General features: G+C 40.7%; 2 protein-coding genes across 2 annotated transcripts in view; both read left to right on the top strand.

Annotated features, from left to right (window-relative positions):
- The window catches only part of PARD6G (par-6 family cell polarity regulator gamma), a 65,192-nt gene extending 51,729 nt beyond the window's left edge, over window positions 1-13,463 (top strand). The window contains exon 3 of the mRNA XM_014875182.2: window positions 10,735-13,463. Coding sequence (XP_014730668.1) covers window positions 10,735-11,594 — 860 coding nt within the window. The 3' untranslated portion in view covers window positions 11,595-13,463. The remainder of the gene's footprint in view (window positions 1-10,734) is intronic.
- A 1,037-nt stretch (window positions 13,464-14,500) lies between these two features.
- Window positions 14,501-21,431, top strand: BLOC1S4 (biogenesis of lysosomal organelles complex 1 subunit 4). Its single transcript, XM_014875183.2, has 5 exons — window positions 14,501-14,750; window positions 15,046-15,117; window positions 16,309-16,410; window positions 17,086-17,220; window positions 20,471-21,431. Exons 1-5 carry the CDS (start codon window positions 14,514-14,516, stop codon window positions 20,567-20,569), a joined length of 645 nt encoding a protein of 214 aa, XP_014730669.2. The 5' UTR covers window positions 14,501-14,513; the 3' UTR covers window positions 20,570-21,431.
- The last annotated feature ends 552 nt before the right edge of the window (window positions 21,432-21,983 follow it).

Below are 21,983 nucleotides of genomic sequence, written 5' to 3'. Positions count from 1 at the left end.
CTGCAAAGTTTGCCCAAGCTGCAGCCTTCAATTACTTTCTGTATGTAATTGGGTATGGAGCTGTAGCCAGTGATGGAGAAAGGAATACAGCATTAAAAAAATGTTATGGAAATCACTTAGCCGGTAACTCTACACAGCTGATCCTTCTGCCTGAATCACCATGATCCTTTAAGCTGCTTCTAAGTAAAACATGCAGTTTTTACTGACAGAACTGGGGATGAGAGTTAAGGGCCTCTTGTTTTCTGATGTGGGCCAGGAAAGGTTATTGCTAATCTAACATTAAAAGGAACAAGTTGATTTTGTTTTAAGTAATGGAAGCTATAGTTCTTGTATGTTAGGCAAGGCTTCATTTCTGTTTTGAGGAAGAGGGGTGGGGACATTGCTGTAACCCTCTTGCTTCATGGTGTTAAGGCAGCAAAGGAAAGGAGGAGGTGACATGCTGCTGTAGCCCACGTAAGGCCACCATTGCAGCAGGGTTTATGGGAGCCACATAGTAAGTGCCATATATGTGTACGACTGTGAAGACCACAGGGATTATGATAAATACCACACTGAGAGACTGTAAGATAAAGTTTTTTTCTTTAAATATCTACTGTTGTACTAAAAAAAAAAAAAAAAAAAAAAAAAAAAAAAAAAAAAAAGTATTGTGGTGCCTCTCCCTCCACAAGATGGCCAGCGTGTCCTTGGCTCTGTAGGGAGGCTGGCCATGGGGCAAAGACACAAAGACAGGCAGTCCTCCTCGGACTGGCTATTTTTCATCCCTTCCTTAGCTTGTGGGCAGGGTCTCAGGGTTCACCAGTAGCAGTGTTCAGCTGGGGGCAGCTGTGCACTGGGGATGGAGTTGGCATTTTTCCCATTTCCCAAGTGGGGAGTTCTTCCCAGCGTCTCTCGGTAGAGCAGATCAGCTCTGCACTGCCTGGCACATGGCTGGCCTCTGCAGGCATGACTGAGCTCCAGAGAAAAGTCTCCTTGGCCTTCTGCCTTAATCATTCAGCTAAACTCTGACTTTGCGCTCTGCAGGCAGCTTTTACTGCTTTGCAACCTGTCCTCAGGAAAGAAGGCTTCCTGGCTTTTGCTTGCTTTGTTTATAACCGGGAAGAAGATGATTTCCATTTGTGAGGTGAGCAGCCATGTCTTCTGAAGGGGCAAGAGTGCTGGCAACTTGGGCAAGTGTTACAGATGCAGTTTGAATTGTAATAGACTGGGCTCTTGACCTTGCTTCTCCTCTGCATTAGAAAACAGAACATTAAATATATTTATATAGTAGGTGTTTGCAACTTTTCTACTTTGCATCAGCAGCGCTTTGAAGTTGCTCCTCCCTTGTCCCCCACCACCTGAAGAGCCCACAATTTTGCTTCACTCGCCGGTGCTTCTTTTTGGTGCTGTCATCTCCGTGTAGGACGCGTAGGGGCTGTGCTGGCCGGACTCCTTGGCGTGGATGGTGGCTGGCTCAGACCTGCTTCTGCCAGGGCTCCGTGCCGCTCCTTCTCCTGCCCGCGGGCTTGCTCCTGCCTGCCCCGGCCTGCTCCAGCCTGGGGAACAGGGGGCTGGAGAACGTGTCTCTGCAGGGGCAGTGCCGCCTGCTCCTGCCCCAGCAGCACACCGGAGATAAGCTGTCTGGGATTCCCACAGTCCCACCAGGCAGCAGGGCATCCCGGCGCATCCGGGAGGCCGCAGGTGGAGGCGGGCGGCTGCCAGCGCCGTAGGGCCCGGGGCATCCGGGGCAGCGGCCGTGCGGGGCTGATGAGAGGCCGCAGCTGTCCGGGCTGGCCACACCGCGGTTTGTCTTGTGACTAACCTGACTCCGGCCAGCAAAGTTTGGGACACTCCCAGAGGTCGTGACTTGAAAGACAAGTGTTGTAATTAATTTATTATGCCACGCTTGTTTTGAAGCCTTTTTAATTCCATGATAAGAGGCAGAATCTGGACTTCATTTAAAATCTGCTGGGTTGGAGGCAGGAACCAGAAAAACGCTTTGTAAAGCACTGCAAATGTTTTTCTCTCCCTTTGCAGGATGTGTGTAGTATTATCACACCACAACAGTGAAGCTATCAAAACATTATTGTGTCCTTTTTTTTGAAGAGAGAAAACACAACCTTAGAAAAAGCTTTAACTGCGTAAAACCACTTCTTTCTCTGAGAAAATCTGGTAGCAACTTCAAAACACACCAGGGTAAAGAGCGTGGAAGAGATTGCTATTTATATATTTGAGACGTATATTTTCATTAAATAGGATCTTTTCCACAGTTTGGTGATTTTTTAAAAAAATATTTTTACTGGGAATTTAGAAGAATAAGTGAAAAGGCTTTCTAGCTTGCCTGTCTGAACTAGCTTGAGATGAATAAGGTGTTACTCAGCAGAAGAATGCGTGAGAAAGAATTACTTCAGAACAGAAAACAGTCTTTTTAGTAGTATCCTTGCATGTCACAGATTTAATGTTTGCAGCAATTGAATGTCTCTATTGCCATCTTTGAATAAATGCTGGGAATATATTTTCCTTCCAAGAAGATAAACTGCTTGCATGCTACAGAAACAGGATTAGCAGTTAACTGAGCACAGGATAATAAAAGAATCTTGATCGCTATCAGTTTTGCTTTTAGCTATGGAGGGAGGATCACCCTAGACTGGAGAGGAGGAGAGCACCTGGCAGCAAAGGTGTGCATAAGTGGCAGACAGTAGCAGAAGGGAGTGTGAAGTACCACATTGGATTCAGATTCCCTCGGGTGAGCCACAAGCTGTTAGCTGGGTAATAGAGGTCCTGCCTTCCTGGCCTGGCTCACCTCTGCTGGCTGTTGAAACGATCTTTGGTGCTGATGAAGTTACCTCTGAACAGAAGAAAAAGCTGTGTTTTAATATTTTTGTCTGTAGGATGATGGTTCTGATCAGGTTCAGTACTGCAGCTCTTAAAAATAATTTCCTTTCACCTATGGTTGTGTAAATAGTCTCGTCATGCCTGATGTGCTGCCTTTCCAAGCTACATTTAGAGCTTCTTCTGAAACTAGTATGAGACAAAAATTTTGTTTCTTTTCAGAGGTATAAAATTCGTGTTCTGAATTCATGTGATCCTGAGGTGATTTTTTTTTCTTACTTGTGATTTTTCAAAATATTGCAGCTATGAAAAATAGAATTATATTCTCCTGAATTTGCTCTTTGGCTCAATCTGTAAACATTTCATGCCTTCCACACTTTAGACTTGTGCAAGAAGTAATATTTTCTACTACCAGTTGGGAAACTTTTATATTCAATATTCACCTGATAAAATTTACCACTTTTCATGTCATTAATGAGATTTTTTATTGTATGTGCTCTGGCTAATAAGAGTTATTGCAGTTTCGTCTCTCATTTTGTTTTGCATAACACATACACATTTTTTGTTGGAAGAAGTGATTCCTTTAGTGCCTGTTTGAGGGAGCAAATACTGCTCCCCTCAGTTGCCTGATCTGAATGAATAAGACAGTGTTTGTAGGTGAAAAATGGAATGGTTGAAGTAGAATAATTAAAGGTTGCTTTTTAATAACTTTAAATCTTTACATTTATAATGATGACTTGCTGAATAGATTGTATGAAATTATTGGTTGGAGAGGGTGGTTTTGAGGGTGATATTTTTTGTCCCCCCAAACATCTTTGAATAGGATTGATAGCTCTCCCATTTTGGTACCATCAGCTGAGTGAATACAGTTGTGGATGGTTGTTGGGAGTTGCTAGATACCTGGTGATAGGCTCCTTTTGCCAGCCCAGTGGGAGAGCTGTTTACAAGTGATGCTGTTGCTCTCTGAATCCATCACCGTGCAATCCAGTCCTGCTGCTGGGTGTCCTCCCTGTCCTGGGAAGCTATCTCACCATCAAAACCTCCTCACCTGCGATGAACATAATAATGATTGATATCTGAGAAGTGCAGCAAAAACATGACTTCTCCCAACTTCCGACTGACCTCCTGCAGGAAGTGGAAAGGAGTAACTAATACTTTTAAAAAACGCAGCAATTAAGCCAAAGCTCAAACCCCACAATTTTCTAGTGCTGCAGTTATGTAATCTTGGCAGAATGTGGTTTGTGGAAAGCAACAACGGGAGAAAGGCTGGTTTTGTCATGTTTTAAGATAGAAGAGAAGTTACATATCAAACTTAGAAGAAGAAAACCCTGACAATACTGGTAATCACTATCTACACTTCCACTGTAAAATTTGGAGTCCTGTAGTTGGTTTATGGGACAGTTTGGTACTTTGGTATTTCTAATATTTATATTTCTGAGGATAAGGATAACTTTGGGAGGTACATGCCTGGGTGCTTACTTATATTTTCACCTGTCTTTTCCAAAGGCTCACTTCTTTCATGGGACAAACTTGCAGGTCGTGCTTCTGCTCCATTGAAGCAGGGCTGGGAGTCCAAAACAAGGGCGTCCTGCTTGGAAAGGAAGAGGTTCAGCAAGGGAACAGTGGCCTCTGATGACAAGCAGTGAGAAGTGCAGGAGGCTATGCCAGTAGCACAGGCTGAAGTCCCAAGGAATTGAATTGTCTCCATCCTCAAGGTTTTTTATACATATCTGACACTGTGAAGAGACTGAGATGAATGCAATTCTAGTTTTGACTTCTGATAAAACAAAGAACAAAATAACATTTACCTTTTTGAAAGAACATAGGATATTGCAAGTTTATAAACATGTTGGAAATAGAGATACTTTTGTATTATGCATCTGTGATACATTTTAATCCTAACCTACTAATGATAATTTCTAAGTAGGAAGGCAAATTTATCTCTCTAGTACTGACTGAATCACTGGAGAAAGAAGGTTGCCTTTTGCAAAACTGCAGTTTATTAGGCATAGTTCCTGCTTCAAAAGTCCTGTTGAAAGTTAATGATAAACTATAACGTTTAGGTGGTCTTCTAAATGTTGATGAGATCATGTCCAGTTTCTTCTGATACAGTGATATGAGGGGAGAGAGAGGAGTATCTGTGTGTGGGTCTGTGCATGTGTGGGATACATTGCTTGATTTCTGACAGAATAGCAGCTACAGCTACTTTACCTACAGTGTGGGTTTTTTTGGTTTGGTTCACCCAGAGGTTGCTAGCAGCAGTATGGTTGGATTTTTTTTTTTAATATTCCTGCAACACATACAATGCAATGTTAGCATTCAGATAACCTTCTTTTTCCCGCCATTAAATACTCCTTGATGAGCAGTGTTGGCACTGGTCCTCCCCCCAAGTCATAGTTCATTTTGTATCTGTTTCCTCTTAAATCCCTTTGCATGAAATCAGCCTTACAGGTCATAAATGAGAGACTGTCAGCTTATTTGCTGCCTGATTGCTTTCACAAATGCTTCTGGTGTTGATCTTTCTGAGAAAATAGAAAGTGATTGCAGTTTCTGTCAAACATGGACAGTGTTTTGTAGCTGGGACACAGAAAGGTAGAAGGGTTAAACATGACACGTTCCCTTGAAGTGGCTTTATGACTGCTGCTAATTTGAATGCTCAGTAATAGAGATCTGTTGGATGGAGGGGTTACCCTTCACTATTAATGACTCATTGGCCTCCTTCCCAAGCTGCCTGAAGTGCCGCTCTCCCTAGTGGAAGTAATTTTGTCTTTGAAGTACTTTCCAGAGCTGTCAACTAATGTTCCACAGTTCCCAAAGGAAATAATAAGCCATGAGTGCATGTACACTGAAAATGTAGAGTCTGAAATGAACTGTTCCTATAGGAGCCTGGCAGTCTGCTTCTCTGTGGAATTTAGCTTGTTTATACAATCTTATCTGGCTAAGCTTTGGTATTTTATCTGGCAGGCAGTTCCTATGAAAAGCAGCTGTCCAAGCAGTGGGAGTGGTGCTCCTGGTGGTTTTTTCAGAAGGTCTATAATTTCTTGTTTCATGTAAATTACAGAAATACAATACTCTCTTGGCTACAACCATATGCTCTAAGCAGTTTTCTTAGCCTTATAAATAGCCCTTTAGTATGCTCTGCTGTTATGACTTGTGTGACAACGATAGGATTCATGATGCTCACTAGGAAAGGTGTAAGGTATTCTGTAAAGCCACAGGCTGACTACAGAATTGTTAGAAGAGCACCTCAAAGTTACAGATTTTACTGGTATTTTTTTTTTTACCACCACCATCACCGTTGTCAAGAAAGTGAGCACAGTCTCTGTGTCTGCATGAAGAGATCTGTACATATATCTTCTCTAACATAAAGGTCCCTATGGGTAAGTAGGTAGTGACAACACTATTAAAAAAACCTCAAACCCCACTAACCAAACACATAGTAACAGAAAAAACTCATCCAAAATACTTCAGATTTTGTGTAACTCATTAATAGAGAAAATGTTTCTTCAAATGTGATGAAAGCTGAAGCTTTTGGGGAAAAGAGCGGCTGTTCAGTGCCTACAGAAGAGTTTGAGATATTTTTTGTGTAGCTTTGGGTTGCAGATTCAAGTAAGAGAGAATTGAAAAGGTCAGGAGTTCTTCTCCAACTTTTTACTTTTTACTTTATCTTTTTACAGGAACAGTATTTTCAGTCAGAAGCAAATTATGGGCACAAGTAAAATTCTGTCCAAGTCTTTTAAAGTTTAGTGATTACCCAGGATTATCCATCCAGTTTGTAATACATCTTATCTGAAAGCACTGCATCTTGTAGACCAAAATGATCCATATAAAATGGCATAATCTGAGAAATGCGGGATGTATTCGAGGCCTAAAAGATTAATTCTCCCTCTATCACCTGTATGAAAGTAACATTTAACTCTGGCCTCCTTTGAGACATAAGAAAATATGACACCCTGTAAGATTCAGTGCTTTAAGCATTGTTCAGATGTGCCACTTCTCATGCAGGTGTACATGCAGAGCTCTATAGACCCTGTTTGCTTTGCAAAAGGGGGATTTGATATTGTAACAAATGAAAAAATGAAAAGTTAGCTCTGTCTGGTTCCATACGGTACATTCTGGTCTTGCCTGAGACCTGGTGCCAAGCACAGTCCATTTCTTTAGCTGAAGTGGCATTCCTGCTTGAAATCCTGTATGGTGAGAAACTCAAAACCTAACAAGCTGCTGACCTTCGTTAAAAGTGTGTCATCATAAATAATGAACTGATACTGTTTCTGTTTCAGCCTGATAAATGCCACCTGAGTAGTTCAGTACTAGAAAGGGGTAGTGCACCACTGTGTGACCACCCCAAAGCTGATAAAAGTGAGTGATGCTGGCGAACTTCTCCCAGTTCCCTTATGAAGAAGGAAATTTTAGTTTCATTGTCTTAGGGATTGATGACTTTCTGCTGCCACAGCAACAGCCAACGATGTTAAACTTCAGTTGGGATACTTTGCTTTATTCTTGCAGAAAGTGTAGTGGTTCTAAATAACATTGGGTATAGCTGTTTTGTTCTACAGGAATTTTTTTTGTTTGTTTTGTTTTATTTACTTTTTTTAAATTTTAAGGTGATGTCTCAAGCGAATGTAACTGCTGGAGAACAGGTTATCTTGAATTCAAGTGATATAATAATCCCTGTATTGTCAAAGAGCATGTATTCTGAACTTCAATTTTTTTCTAGAACATGAAGTTAAATAATATTTTTTCTTAAAAGCTTTTCAAAAGCTCCCATTTCTCCAACCTGTAATAACTTTTAACAGTTTTTATCTGTTAAAATTAGGATTTTATCTTCCTCATATAGAATCCCATTTACAGTCAGAGTTGGAAACTACTGCTTGTCACTGTTACAAAAACAAGAACTCCAGTCATCAGCAGGACACAGACTTAATTTTTTAACAAGGTCCAGCCCTGTAATACTAAATCCTAGAAAAGTCAGTGGTCCCACGCTGAAGGGTAACCTGCATCACTTGTAATGCAATCCCTGCTCATTCCTGGTTTGTGCTTGGAGGAAAAAGTTAGCATTTTTGTGGTGAGATGGGCTTTTTGTTATTAAAGGAGGTGGTTGTTTTGAAGCTGTTCAGAGGTTAGGAATGCTGGCAATCATCTGGGGAGACTGGTTAGTGGGCTGAGCACAGGTGAGGAGGTCACAGGCACAAAACAACCACTTCTTTTGTGCCAGTGCCCTGCTGGTGGTTCAGCTCAAGGGAGGTGCTTCAGAAACTACTTATGTCTTTTAGGAGGGCCATCATACTTCTGTGACTTTGCTACTTTATCATCGCAAACTTGCACCTTGTGAGAATCAGCTCTCTAGGTTGTTGTTAGTTTAAGGGAAAGAAAATAGTTTTATCAACAAATATTCACAGATTAATTATTTGGTAAAGCTTTTGCAAGTTTGCCCTAAAGTAATTAAGTATTAATGTACTAACAGAGAGAGGGAGATAACAGCTACCAGTGTGCTTTCAGAAGATAGATGGCTAACCAGGGCATGTGTTTCATTTTATCTGCAGTGCAGTGAACTGTACTGACCTCCCTAATTTTCTGAGTCTTTAAGGAATGCAGATTTTGTTTTAAGCTTTTTTTGCCAGTACTCCTAAAGACAGTCTTAAATACATAAAAATATACGTAATTTTAATTGGCATCTTAAACTGAAAATTTGTGATAAAGGTTCTCTTGGACATTGAGGCACAGCACTACTATTCTACAGCACTGTACTTCAAGTAAGGAAGAATTTGGATTCTAGATCTGAAGCCCCAAGTTGCTTTCGTAGAACTGTCACAAAAATTTATCGGTGAATTGTGGGAGTGAGTTGGACAATGTTGGGAGACTGTGGTGATGAAAGATATCTCTTGTACACCATACTTTACAAGGAAAAATAATTGTTGTGAACCTTTGGAATCATCCATCAGAAGTAGCTGAATGTAGAGTGTGATTCTGTTGATAGAAGAAGAGGAATATCTGTCTTTGGCTGCAGTAATTGGCTGCTGTACTCAAGAGAGTAGTCACTGCACTGACTGTTCACAAGGTGGACTTGAGAAGGTGCCGTCTCTCCACAGTCACTATTTTGGCTGTGAATGCCCTTCCAGAAACCAGTTGGGAGCTTCTTGTGTTTGGGTGGTTTTAAGGATTTCCAATCCTGTGCCTCACCAGTCTAAATAACACAATAGGGCCTGTGCAGCTGGTACAGCTCTGAATGTCCTGGAAGGAGAGAGAAGAGGTGAATGAAGTTAAAACACAACAGATTTGTCCAAGGAGTATCTTCATTTCACAGAAACTTTTTTCTTCAGGATGACCTTCCAGATGCCTTGTGATGTCCTCAGGGTTACTATAACCAGTGTAAATAAATTATAGGATAATGCAGAAATTATCTTTCCGAAGTCTTTAAATGATTTTTTTCCAGCCCAAAGGATAACTGCATAACTTAGACTGGAAGGGACCACCTCTAGAGCCCAGTTGATTTAACACCCTGCTCTGAGGAGGCTCAGTTAGATCAGGTTACTACTGACCACTTCTGGTTTTGGTGTCCTTTAATTAGTGTAACTTAATGTCACTTAATTGAAGTCTGTCAATAATATGTCTTGAAAGTGGAGTTGAAAATGAAACCTTGCAAGACATAAAAATGCAATTATAAGCTTGTTTTTACTAACGCCCTTTCCCCCCGCTCCAACCTTTATCAGGTAGAGGTATTGTCTTACTCTCTCGAACATTGCTATGCAAGGTTAATTTGTCAGAGAAGCAATTTTCTTTGTGGCAGTTCTGTAATTGTACTTGGTATGGTGCTGCTCCTCTTCAACAGGAGAATAAACTGAAAATCTCTTAGTTTATCTGAAAAGTATGCTTAAACGTCTAGTGAAATAACTTCCCAGCTAGTGCATAGTTCATGTTTAAAATACACACAGTATTTTTATTGTGAGATGCAGTGACGCAATTTGTACACCAACAACTTCATGTCTTAAGTGTTTTATATGCAAAGCATAACATGAATTTCTTATGTGGAATAACTTAGTTTACTTGGATGAATTAAAGGTGATCACTTTTCACATGCCCTTGAGACAACTGCTACAGAGACTGAAATATTTAAACAGTTTCTTAAACTGCAGACTCCAGAAAGACATGTTCTTGTGAATCTTGCTCTCAAAGGCAGGAGTGGGTGTGTGAATCCATGTCCATTCTGTGATCTTTAGCATACAGACTAAGCAGAGGAGTTTCCTTCTACCTGCTTCTCTTTCTGCCAGGCTGCTTGTTTACACAGTACCTTTTGTTGTCTGTCACTCTTAGCACTTGTTATTGCTGGTCGAGTTCAGCTGAACTGAAGTAAAATACTCCAGAGAGAAAAGTGATGTACCAAGAGATGGATATTAATAAAACTCCCTTACTAGAAAATCCTAGGCTGAAAACATAACTACTCTCTTGCACTCTTGCTTTCATGTTTGTACCTAAGGTTAAGGCAGTGTATTGGGTATTAAAATACTCCCTAATTCAGACTTTTAGGTTAGGAATGTGTATACGCTCCTTGCCCATTTGAGAGGTATGTGTAAATTTACAATCTAGCTCTGAAAATATAGTCTCACGTCCAAGATGGTATATCAGGCTTGCAGCAAGAAATTGCCTTCTGCACAGCTGACACCAAGAGTTGAGAATCATTTGTTTTCTCCAAAACACGCAAGAAGTATGGGGAATCATTGTAAACAATTAATTCATTCTGAGTGTTGTGCTGATGGACATAAAGTGAAACAAAGAGTAAATGGAAGAATTAATTTTTTTCCCATATTAGTATTATTTTTTTCATATTGTTATGATTTCCATATTAGTGCCTTCACTGAACCAATTGGAGGAAAATGCCCTGCAGATTGAATTATTCTGTTTGATACACTGGTACTGTTTCTCTTTCAGATGAAGTGGACTACAGCAATTTTGGGACCAATACGCTGTCGAGGAAGAAGAAGGCTCTGGTGACACTGCGCAATGACAACCTCCGCCGGCGTCCCCACATCAACATTAGCATGCCTCATGATTTTAGACCAGTGTCTTCCATAATCGATGTGGACATTCTCCCCGAAACACACCGGAGAGTGAGGCTGTACCGGCATGGCTGTGAGAAACCCTTGGGATTTTACATTCGCGATGGCACCAGCGTAAGGGTGACTCCTCACGGACTGGAGAAAGTGCCCGGTATCTTCATCTCCCGTATGGTTCCTGGGGGCTTGGCAGAGAGCACGGGCTTGCTGGCTGTGAATGATGAAGTCCTGGAAGTTAATGGCATTGAAGTAGCAGGAAAGACTCTTGACCAAGTCACAGACATGATGATTGCCAACAGCCATAATCTCATTATCACGGTCAAGCCAGCCAACCAGAGGAACAATATTATTCGGAGCAGTAGGATGTCTGGTAGCTCTGGCCAGTCTACAGACAGCACTGCGAGTCACCATAGCTTGCCTACATCTCATGTGCTGCAGAACTTCCACCCTGATGAAATGGAGAGTGACGAAGAGGCTGACATTGTCATCGAGGGTGGTCTGGAGCCACAGCACATTCCAAAACTGCACAGCCTTACTTCCAGTAGCCTCTCTCGAATCAATGGCAGCAGCCTTAGCCACAGACTTCAAAGGGACCTGGTGCTCAACAACAACTCTGGCCGAGAAAGCAATGGCAACATCCACAAATTGCTCAGTTCCTTAAAAACTGATCCCCGACACAGTCTGGTTATCCCCAGAGGAGGTATCGAGGAGGACGGAACAGTCATTACACTTTAGTAGAAATTTCTGCAATTCTTCTTACAGTCTTAAGTGCCAATTGGGACAATCGGCTCGTGCAACACGTGCACAAAACAGGGAGCTAATATTGTCACAGACCTCACGGGTGCAGAAAATTGTTGCGTTCTAGGAAACGTGGCATCTGGAGTTAGACATAAAACTGTCATGCACTGCAAAATTTGTCAGGAGAAAGCCAGAGTGCAAAACCTGGTTTATGTCCCAGCCCTGAAGTGAGAACACAAATTTGTTTTAGTTGGTATAAACCTAAGCAGTCTTACAGGCTACCCATAGCAGTGTTATATACTTGGGTTTGAAAGCATGGGTAGATGTATTTATACATGCATGTATGTGAATTAGATTTTAATAGTAACAGGTATGTCTGTTTGAAGTGGAACCTGGTTTTCTTCTAATACCAGCTGAGGGGAGAGAGTGCTTCTTAATAGCCATCCCATCTTCTGTTACGTACAGCCCTTCCGCCGACTTGTTTACACCGTATTCTCAGCGTTATGTCTAATCCAGACGAGCTCTGTAAAAGCAGCCGTTTCCTATTGCGGTGGTAGCAGCGTTCGGGAGACGCTGCAGACACATTTTCCAAAGGAAACGACAGAAATCTATATCCATGTAAACCCGCGCGTTTCCCGCGGCTGCCGGGCCGTAGGCGCCACCTGCCGGCCGGCGGGGGCAGCGCCGCTGCCGCCTTGTATTCTCTTACCATATTTATTAGATAATACCTCCTTTTTTTGGTTGTTTTTTGTTTGTTTTTTTTTTTTTCCTTCCCCACATCATCTCTGTTTTTTCAAAATCATGACTCGTGTGAGTTTTTAGGCGTGCAAGCCTCAGAGCTGACACAGTACCTTTGGGGCAACCCGAATCCACAAGGTCTTTCCTTGACAAGGGATTGCCCTACGGAGGGGAGGGGTGCTGACTGACTCTCAAGCCTAACTTAGAATAGTTCTGTTATTTTTGGACTCCTCCAGTAATAAAGCTTAATGTCTACACAAGACTTCTAGAAAGTTAAAATATACTGGATATTTGTGAAGGTCAGACACCTTTGCTGAGTGGCCAGGTGGCTAGTGAGTGACCAGTGACTGTTGAGTCAGTACCCTTCTGGAAACACCATGAGTTTTATGAAAGTGATCTAATCTAAAATATTTTGTTATATCTTGATCAGTGTAAGGAACAAAATATAAATGTTTTAAAATGTATTTTTCTACTCTTAGCTTGTGTCATTTGCTCTTTGTTTTTAACTTTGTAGTACATTAAAGCTTTTTTTATATGGTGGAATAGACATTTCTTAAATATTTTATGAATATGAAAATTCAGGAGTCTTGGTTTGGAAAAATTGCATTCAGTTTTGGAATCTGTAATGGCTGGAAAAAGGATGTGTGGACTAATTAATTGTCGCTAATTTAGAATACCTGTGGAACAACCAGTCTTCTGCTCATGGTTAAATATCTTTGGGACATTGAACTTAGTTTATTTCTTTTAGATTTGTTTTAAGAGTTTATTTTAAAAGTCTTTTACTTACTCTAATTAAAACTTTTCTAGGTATCAAAGCAGCTATAGAGCTGTGCTTATTTTTCCCAGCACAGTAAGAATAGAACATTGATCCTGTTCGTCTTAAAACTGTGTTTGTACTTTACCAAAGGTTTTTATTAAAAAAAGAGTCTGATTATTGGTGCAGTAAAAAAAAAATGAATAGCTGGATATGCTTCAGTCAATCAGACCGTCTTATCTGGAAAAATTTGTTACACCTTAAATAAGACTACTTTTATGAATAAGTGGATTTGTCTGGCTGAAGTTACTCATTTTACTTTAGTTAACTGATGAAAATGTGACCTTGTCTGCAATAAAATGTTCACTGTCTTACTTCTACTCTGTATTTTTTCCCTGTGCCTCAAGCATTTTATGTGGAAGCATCTCCCCTCCCTATGAAAACAAGGTATCCGGTTTGGGTGGCTCTTCAAGTATGGAACCATTTCAGTTCAGTGTTTTTTCTCAGTGCTGCTTTTACTAAAAGTTCCTCTTGTGATTTCCATGGGAACCAAATAGATTCCTACTCTCCTGACAGCTTGGCCTGCTGCAGACCTCCGGGCTTTGAGGGGTAATTCTGGCTCCTTGGGAAAAGGCCAGGATACCTGTGACGGCCACTCTTCACCCCTTCGGCCACTCTTCACCCCTTTGTCTGCTGGCTGTCACTATCCACAGAAAGCGTTCCAGTACAATCTATCCAATTTTTTCCACCCCATTCATCGGGGAAGGGAGGAAGCGTAAGTTGTTTCACGCACATGTACAAATTACAAACTGAGAACAGCCAGCTGTTGATGTGTCGGCCTTGGGTCCAGCACTTGGTGAAATAACTTTTAAGGCTTGCAAACATTTTGAGCAGCATCCTCGTGGGGAAAATAAACAAACACACACAGAACCCAGCTTCTATTTTGAGTGCCCTGTAACCACAAGTGAAGGCATGTTGTACAGTGTCCACTCCCAGGGAGCTCCCTTCCCAGCTCAGGCCGTAACGGGAGGAATCTGTGTGGAAACGCGGCCGAGCCGCTCGGCTTTCACAGGCGGGGCCCCTTCGGCTGTGGAGTTCAATTGCTGCTGAGCGGGGCTCTGAGGGTGTGTGGCTGAGGCAGCAGCGGCACGCCAGCCCTCGCTAAAGGCCACATCCTCCACAAACTCCTGCAGCCAGACCCGCGTTCCTGTACCAGAGCGCGGCAGGGCCTGCTCGGAGCCGGCGGACCCTGGGTTTCCTCCACCCAGGCGCGATTCCCTGCCGGGGCATCAGCGGCGGGGCTGGGGCCCGAGCCGCTCCCGCCCCGCCCGCTCCCAGCGCCGGGACCCGGGGCCGGGCCGATCCCGCCCCGCCTGCCGGGAGCGCGGCTGCGCCGGCCCGCCCGGTCATGTGAGGGGCGGTGCATGCCGGCGGGAGCGGGCGGTGGGATGGCGGCGGCCGCCGGTGCGGGGGAGCGGGGTGGAGCCGAGCTGCCGGATGGCGGCCCCGGCGCGGACAGCGGGAACGTGTCCCAGAGCCAGAGCAGAGCCTCCGGCCTCGGGGAGGCGGAGGACGAGGACGCCTCGGAGGCGTCGCTCAGCGCCACCGCCGCCGCCTACTCCGCGTACCTGCTCGCCGACCGCAGCCTCTTCAGCGAGCAGGTGGGCGAGGGCCGGGCCGGGGCTCCCGCACAGCCGCCGGGCACAGCGGTGACATGGGAGCGCTGTCATGGGAGCTGGACACGCTCCCAGGCTGGGAGCAGGACAGGACCTGCCGGGGGTCGCGTTCCTCTCTCTGAACGAAGCAGAGAGAGGGAAAAGCCGTGGGATTCCTGTGGGACTGGCTGTAGTCTGACCGGTGTCTGTACTCAGTGGTCTTGTTTGTGAGACCGGCTGGGGTTTTGTGAATGTGTGTATGTGTGTTTTCAAGCACTTTTAAGTGACCTCTGTTTTGCAGATAGAAAGCTTAGACAAGAGTCTGGAAGATTTACTGACAAGGGTGGATGAATTCGTGGGAATGCTGGACATGGTATGTGTAACTTGCACGTGGTTGTGTCGGATTAAACACAGTTTAATTGGTGTTTGTAAGTAAGAAACAGAGGTAAAGAAGCCTTGAGTCTAGGCAGGTTCCAGTATGAAAACACATTTGATAATTAGGTGACTTATTTTAGTAATCAGGTAACTCATGGATGAAAACTACCAGGCTTTCATGTCAGCATAAAATGTGTACATATAGCTATAGAATCATAGCATCATACAGAACTTCTTAGGTTGGAAAATACCTGTAAGATCATCATATCCAGCACTGTCATATTCACCCCTAAACCATGTCCTAGAGTGCCACATCTTCTAAATACTTCCACGGTATTTAGACTCCACCACTTCCCTGGGAAGACTGCTTCAATGCTTGACAACACTTTCAGTGAAAAAATTTTCCTAACTGCATATGTGTGTAGTTGTATTTGTATTCTTGTCTATATATGCACAGAATCCCATTTTGAATGGTGCAGTGACAGAGGTTTAAAAGAGCGGTATGATATTCTGCTTATCCTTTAAAATACATAAAGATATCCTTTGTTGGTTTTATAATGAAAGTATTTAATCAGAGTTGCCAAAACACCAGAGCTAGATTTGTCTTTAGGGGACCCTCTTTTCAGAAAGGCAGCTTTGTTTTCACTTTTCTCATAGGGTTAGATGGGGGAGCTAAATGGAAAGTTCCTGTAAGCTGACATTGGTAGATAGGTTGTCTTTTAAAGTGTAGCACAGATGGTTCTCCTGCACAACTCTATTGTAGGTTTGGGGTTCTCTTTTAATACCAGTAAACTAAGATTTTTGTGGCCTGACTTTTTTAACAAACCTGAGGAAAAGTACAGGTAGTAAAACTTAAGACAAAATTTTAACTTAATATATTTAATTCTTTAGTGTGTCTTAGAAAATGTTCCATTTCAGTTCAGAAGAGATTGTATTAGCCTATTTTTAATATAAGTATAAAGGTAAATATTAGTCTCTGTAAAATACATTTTCTTCAGAGTTACTTAGAAACTATACAAAAAAGCTGTAGTGTATTGATTTTAATCTAGTGTTTTTATACTAATTTATTCCCATATTTTTAAACTCTAAAATTTTAGTCTTGGAGCACAGTTCTAGTTTCCAGAATAAAATCTACTAAACATTTTGTTCATTAATTGATTTTTATATTATTTCTTTGCATTGTCTTTAGATTCGAAGTGATTCCTCTCAGCTTGTCAATGAAAGTATACCTCAAATTTACACAAAAGCTACAGAAATGAGGCAGATATATAGGAAGATTGACAAACTAGAGGTATGTATTTGCTGTCTTCTAGATGCATTTTGTTTCCTAAAAGAGAGAAAGATCAATGTCTGCATATTTGTGTGTGTATGTGCACACATGTGGAGTGAGTTTAGGTGACTTGTGCTTTCCATGTCCATGCTGGGTTCAGTGCTTCAGGATTAATAAAGAGGACTGACACATTTATGAAGAATTCCTGGAGGCTGTGGGAATTCCAGACATGTATTAGATATTTTTTAACATATTAAAAAAAATTAATTGTTCGTTGACTTTTTTAAGCAAGGTAGCTTTTTGGTGTTAGCTTTCAAAATTTCGGAAACAAATAGCCTGAGAGATCTCTTGATCCCTAATAAAGCTTCAAAACCATGGTTCAGATCCTTGGTTTTTATTTTGGTAGTAGAAAGGCGGGTAGAAGTCTAGTTTCTGAAAAATCCAAGTTAGTTATTTAAAAGCTTAATTGGAAAAGGAAGATTATTTTATTAGATTTAACCTGGTTTTCAGCCTTTTAAGTATCTCGGGTAATTTCTAGCATTAAAATGGACTTGCAGGCGGAAGGGAAATAGAGCATGAAGTTTTTGAGTCCTCATTTAAGCAATGGATCTTTCACTGCTGTTCTGCAATACATAATCTTGTTTTGTTTTGTTAGTGAAAATGTGATATTTATTTTGGGATCTTTTTTCACACTAGGCTTTTGTGAAAATGATTGGGAATAGAGTAGCTGGACTGGAAGAACGAGTCATAAAGGCAGAAACAGACCTTGGAGCTTTTCCAAGCACATTCAAGAAAATCTTGCACACAATCAGCATACCATCCTTCCTTAATGTAAGTAAAGTTTTTTTGCTGCCATGTGACCAGCTTAGTTGTTCTGCTTACTAGAGCAGATGATTAAAGTAATAATAAGTTTGTTACACATATATCTTAATGTAGCTGTTCGTTTTTATATACTTTATTAGGATTTTTACAGAGTTCTCAGGCTTCTTTTAAAAAAAAAGGAAACAACCAAACTTACACAAATTCTTGTAAGAAATTATATTTTTAATGTTACAAAACAAGGCCGAGCACACAAAGAAATGAATGTGAAGGACACAAACAAGCACATAATGCACAAACCTTTCTACTAAAGCACCCTTGATCTCTGGTGGTATGCAAAGCAAGTAGGAAGAGCCTGTACGTGCAACACTGCTAAAGGATCTTTCTGTATTGATAACACTAATGCTAGCACTAATGTTACCAAAAAAGAAAATGAAAGCTAATCTGCACAGTATTTTTAAAATAAAGGTCATGTTTATATTCAATCCACACAATTGGATAATCATGCTACTACCTTGGTAAACTTTCTGAGCATGCAGTTTTCTCTGTCTTTCCTTGTGGACTGTTCCATTACAAAAGACTTGAAGTGCTATTTCTGGTATATTTCAGAGATGCCTTACTGAACTGTCATTGTGCCTCGGGTTTAAAATTGTATTTAAAATTTTTTCAACCTTTTGTTAAAAAAAGAGAAATCATCTGGATACCTGATGCTTCTTGACATCACCTGTCAGTACACCCTTTATAAGTTCTACTCTTTTGCATCTTGCCAGCTCACAGATTGTTTTATCTTTTTGTATATTCATCCTGTACTAACTCAATTTTCTAACTCAGTTTTCTGTATTCTGGTAAGAATGCTGAAAAAAGCTTTGTAGAGGGGGAGAGGAAGAAGATTGCTCTTCGAGGCATTTTTGTTCGTACATCTTCCAAGCATGTATGGCAGCAGAGAAAAATACATATAACAAGAATATGTGTTGTCTTCTTAAGGCTCAGTTCAAAGAACTTGTTCTTCACTGCCCTTTATTGTGCAGTCTTTAAGTTAGTCAATTTCTCATCTCATTCCTTCATTTTCCTTGGTGTTTAGGTTTAGAATTCTGTTATTTTTTCTCTAAAAAAAACCTAAAAGCAGCCCAAAGCTGCACTTTATGGGCCAGTTACAAAACTACAAAACTGCACAAGTTGCCTTGAAGAATACCTAACAGTATTTTCCATTTTTTCTATAAATAGTTATCAACCAAGGAATTGCAATCTTCACTTGAAAAGTTTCATAGTTCTAAGGAAGTACTTCTTTTTTAGTGTTGTATGGGAACACTTTATCAAATTGGCACTTCCTCTATAATTTAAAAGGTAGAAAATCTTTGCAAGTGTCAGGAAGGTGAACCTGGCATCTCCAATGGTTTCTTAGTTTGATTATGGATAGCAAAAAATTTAACACTCAGAACTTACTGGCATTGTTTGATTCACTAAAAAGTAGGTTACAGTTCCATGGGTATAACATAGTAAAATACCTACTTTCAGTAGTAAATACAAGCATATGTGAATGAAAATGCCTGTAGGGATTTCTCCCCATGCCTGTTATTTAACTAGCTCAATACATCAATGGTAAAACACATGGTTTGGAAAAGAAGATTATTCTGATGTCATGATTTTAACTGTAGCTGTAGTTCATGTTTTACTGCTAATTTTAATTTACTCAGGTTCCCTCGTTCTCTTCCCATTTAAATGTATCTGTTTCTTTATACAAAGGCTGTATTTTCTGTTTCTCAAGGTATGTGTTTATAATCTCCCTTTCAGATTTTGCTCAAAGTTCTTCCCATGTGAATATCAGGCAGTGTAAAGAATAGTACTATAAGACTTCTAATATTGCCAAGTATGTAGACTCTCAAAAGGTAAAAATGGCTACTAAGCAGCCGCAAAATAACTAATCATAAATGTGTGCTTAGGCAATTGTGGGTACTGTGCCTGCCTACAAATTTCCTCACTGGTTTGGAATTACTCCCTTCTTACACAGAGGCAAATACAGCACCTCTTAAATCAGTGTCAGGAATAGCAGAAAACCTGTGACCTTAGTTTCCCATGCTTGCAGGTTGTTATCTGATAGGACAGTATAGAGTAGGAAATGATTTTAAAAATCAGGACTTTCATTTTGAAGGTTGCTTTTCATTTGGCAAAATTTGTGATACAGAGGACACTGATAATATACACTGTTCATAGATCAGATCTTTGTTTATATTTTTGAATTTCATTGCAACTTGAATGGCAAAACAAAGTTAGAGAAATTAATGTTATTGTAAAGTTAAAGACGTAATTTAATGTGTACAGCTCAACTGAATATTAAGACATTTCAACTTTGTTTTGTAGGTATGGTTACTTATATCTTCATTTTGGTGCCATAAAACCATTCTAAACTCCAAGGCTACCAATGATATTTGGTATACGTTTAACTATCTTATTGGTGAAGGCTAATTTCCTGATTCCAAACTGACAGGGCTCTACAAAATAGTTCATCAAAATCTTTTTTATTAGTTGAAAAGAACTTTTAATGAATGAAGTCTTGATTTGAAGTATTCTATTTAATGTTGGGTCTTGAAAACACACCCTGTGTCGTGTTGCAGCGTTATTTACACGCAGCAAGGCTGACGCTAATATTAGTAGTCACTAGTGGCCCTTGATATTGTCTCTTCAATTTGATACAGCAAAACAATGTACAGTTAGTGTTTAAAAGAAACATGTATACCTTTCCTGAAGAACAGTGTAACAGCTCTTTTCCAGTGCACTCTCAGAATATTTTTAACAGTGTATCATATGAAGAAGCTCAGCAGGAGCATCAAACTTCTTGAAAGAATAGTTTGCTAGGTATGTTTCCATTGGAAGACTTTTAAAGTAACTAAATGAGATCCCAGGCCCAGAGTTAACTCAAAAGAAGCTGCTGAGGAGAATTTGAAGGCTGGAGCAGAAAAGGTAAAGGTGTATGGCTTGGGAAGGATGATGATTCTCCCATCAGCTGGATGGTGCAGTTTGGCTCCTGCAGTGCTGGCATATCATACATGTTCCAGGATTGGCTCTGTTTAGGTGCTGGAAGGGCAAAGATCAAAGGCTGCATTTCTTCACTAACGTTACCAGACTCATCTGAGCTATGATTAAGAATTCATTCAACTAAGGAGGTACACCTTAGAAACTTCCCTTATTTTGCATTTTAGCTCTGCAGGCATTGTTTTAATATGCTTTGTGAAAAAGCTGAAAAATAAACTTATCTAATTTGCAGAAATCGTCTTCCTCACGACAGCAGCAGACCCTCTATGAACCTCCAGTCCTCTTCAAGACTGAAGACTACTTTCCATGTCTTAATGAAGCACCTTATTGATGATTTTTGCTTTGGGATTGATATGAATCAGCCAGAATAGAGAGAGCCAAGTGAACAAAAGGAATGCAACCTCAGAACAGCTGTATTTTCTAGGCACTATTGATGGCATATTGCCATTCTGATTCTCATTGTCTTCCTTCAGGCAATATTTTCAGGTAATCTTTATTTGTGCACATTATTTCAAAAGCCTTCCTAAAACACCGTGTAGGTTTTCAGATTATTTTGGGGGAGGAATTTAAGAATATTTTTGCATTACATTTTTTTAATATGGAAATAACAGGAAACATACCATTGTAAATAAGTTTTTTAACACATAAATATCTGTGCTGCTGCAAGTGTAAATAGCTATACCACAAGGATAAGGATTTGCCTTTTTTCATAATGTGCTGATTGAGGTGAAAGAAAAACTATGCATAAAATCATCTATTCCAAGGTTTTAAGCCTGGTCCCTGCAGTTTGTACAGAGAAATGCACCACATTGGGATGTACTTGTTGCAGGGGCAGGACTTGGAAGATCATCGAGGAATCAAGGACATGGCTCAATGCATGTGATGTAGTCCCCAGTCACAAAGCAAGCACCCTGTCCCACTGATGATCCTCAGCTCACAGTGACCCAAGCTTTTAATTATTGCATCATTGTATTGTTTAATGTGTAACCAGGTGGGCATGAAACAGATTTTTATATATAGAGAGATATATAGATGTATAAAACCTGTATCTAAGTTGAGAGAGGGATGTTGACCCTGGACTGAACCTCGATTGTACCTGACTAGATTGAATTTCCCGTCACAACTCTCTGTGATTACTGAGGCTTCCTGTGCTGATTGCAGTTTATATTATCAATAAACTAATAGCTGGCTAACCCCTGTTGTGGTCTTGAATTTCACTGGACAGTATTGACCCACCTTGTAGGTATTAGTCATAAATTGATGTATTCCTCTGAACTAGTTTGTCTAGTGCCCTACTGCCAATGTAACTCACAAGAAATACTCAAAATTCAAGTTCAAAAGGAATGCTTTAGAGAAACAATATTTCTCTAGATTTAATGTTGCAGCACAAAACAGGTATGGAGTTGCAGAGCAGAAATTATATATTGATGGATCCTGTCTCCAAAGACCAGCAGGGATTGGGTTCTAAACATCTTCAGGATCTGAAGATTATTAAAAATTAAAACGAAGATTTTTCAAGTCAGAGTTAGTAGGCTCCAAAAGCAGTTCTGATGTAAAACTTGCCTGAATTGTAACATCAAGACTCTAGAATAATAATCACAATATAAACAATGCAGAAAGAAACAGACATGACTTTGAAGAAGGGCTCCCCTCCCATCCTCCTTGCTTTCCTAAGTAATTTATTATTCACATGTTCCACTGGAGCAAAGTTGCATTTCTAAAAGGGGTGGTGCCTTTCAGTGTAT

This window comes from Sturnus vulgaris, chromosome 1 (genome assembly GCF_052056855.1).
Source record: "Sturnus vulgaris isolate bStuVul1 chromosome 1, bStuVul1.hap1, whole genome shotgun sequence".
NCBI lineage: Eukaryota > Metazoa > Chordata > Aves > Passeriformes > Sturnidae > Sturnus > Sturnus vulgaris.
Note: the sequence above shows the minus strand (reverse complement) of the source record. Positions and strands in the feature narration are given on the sequence as shown.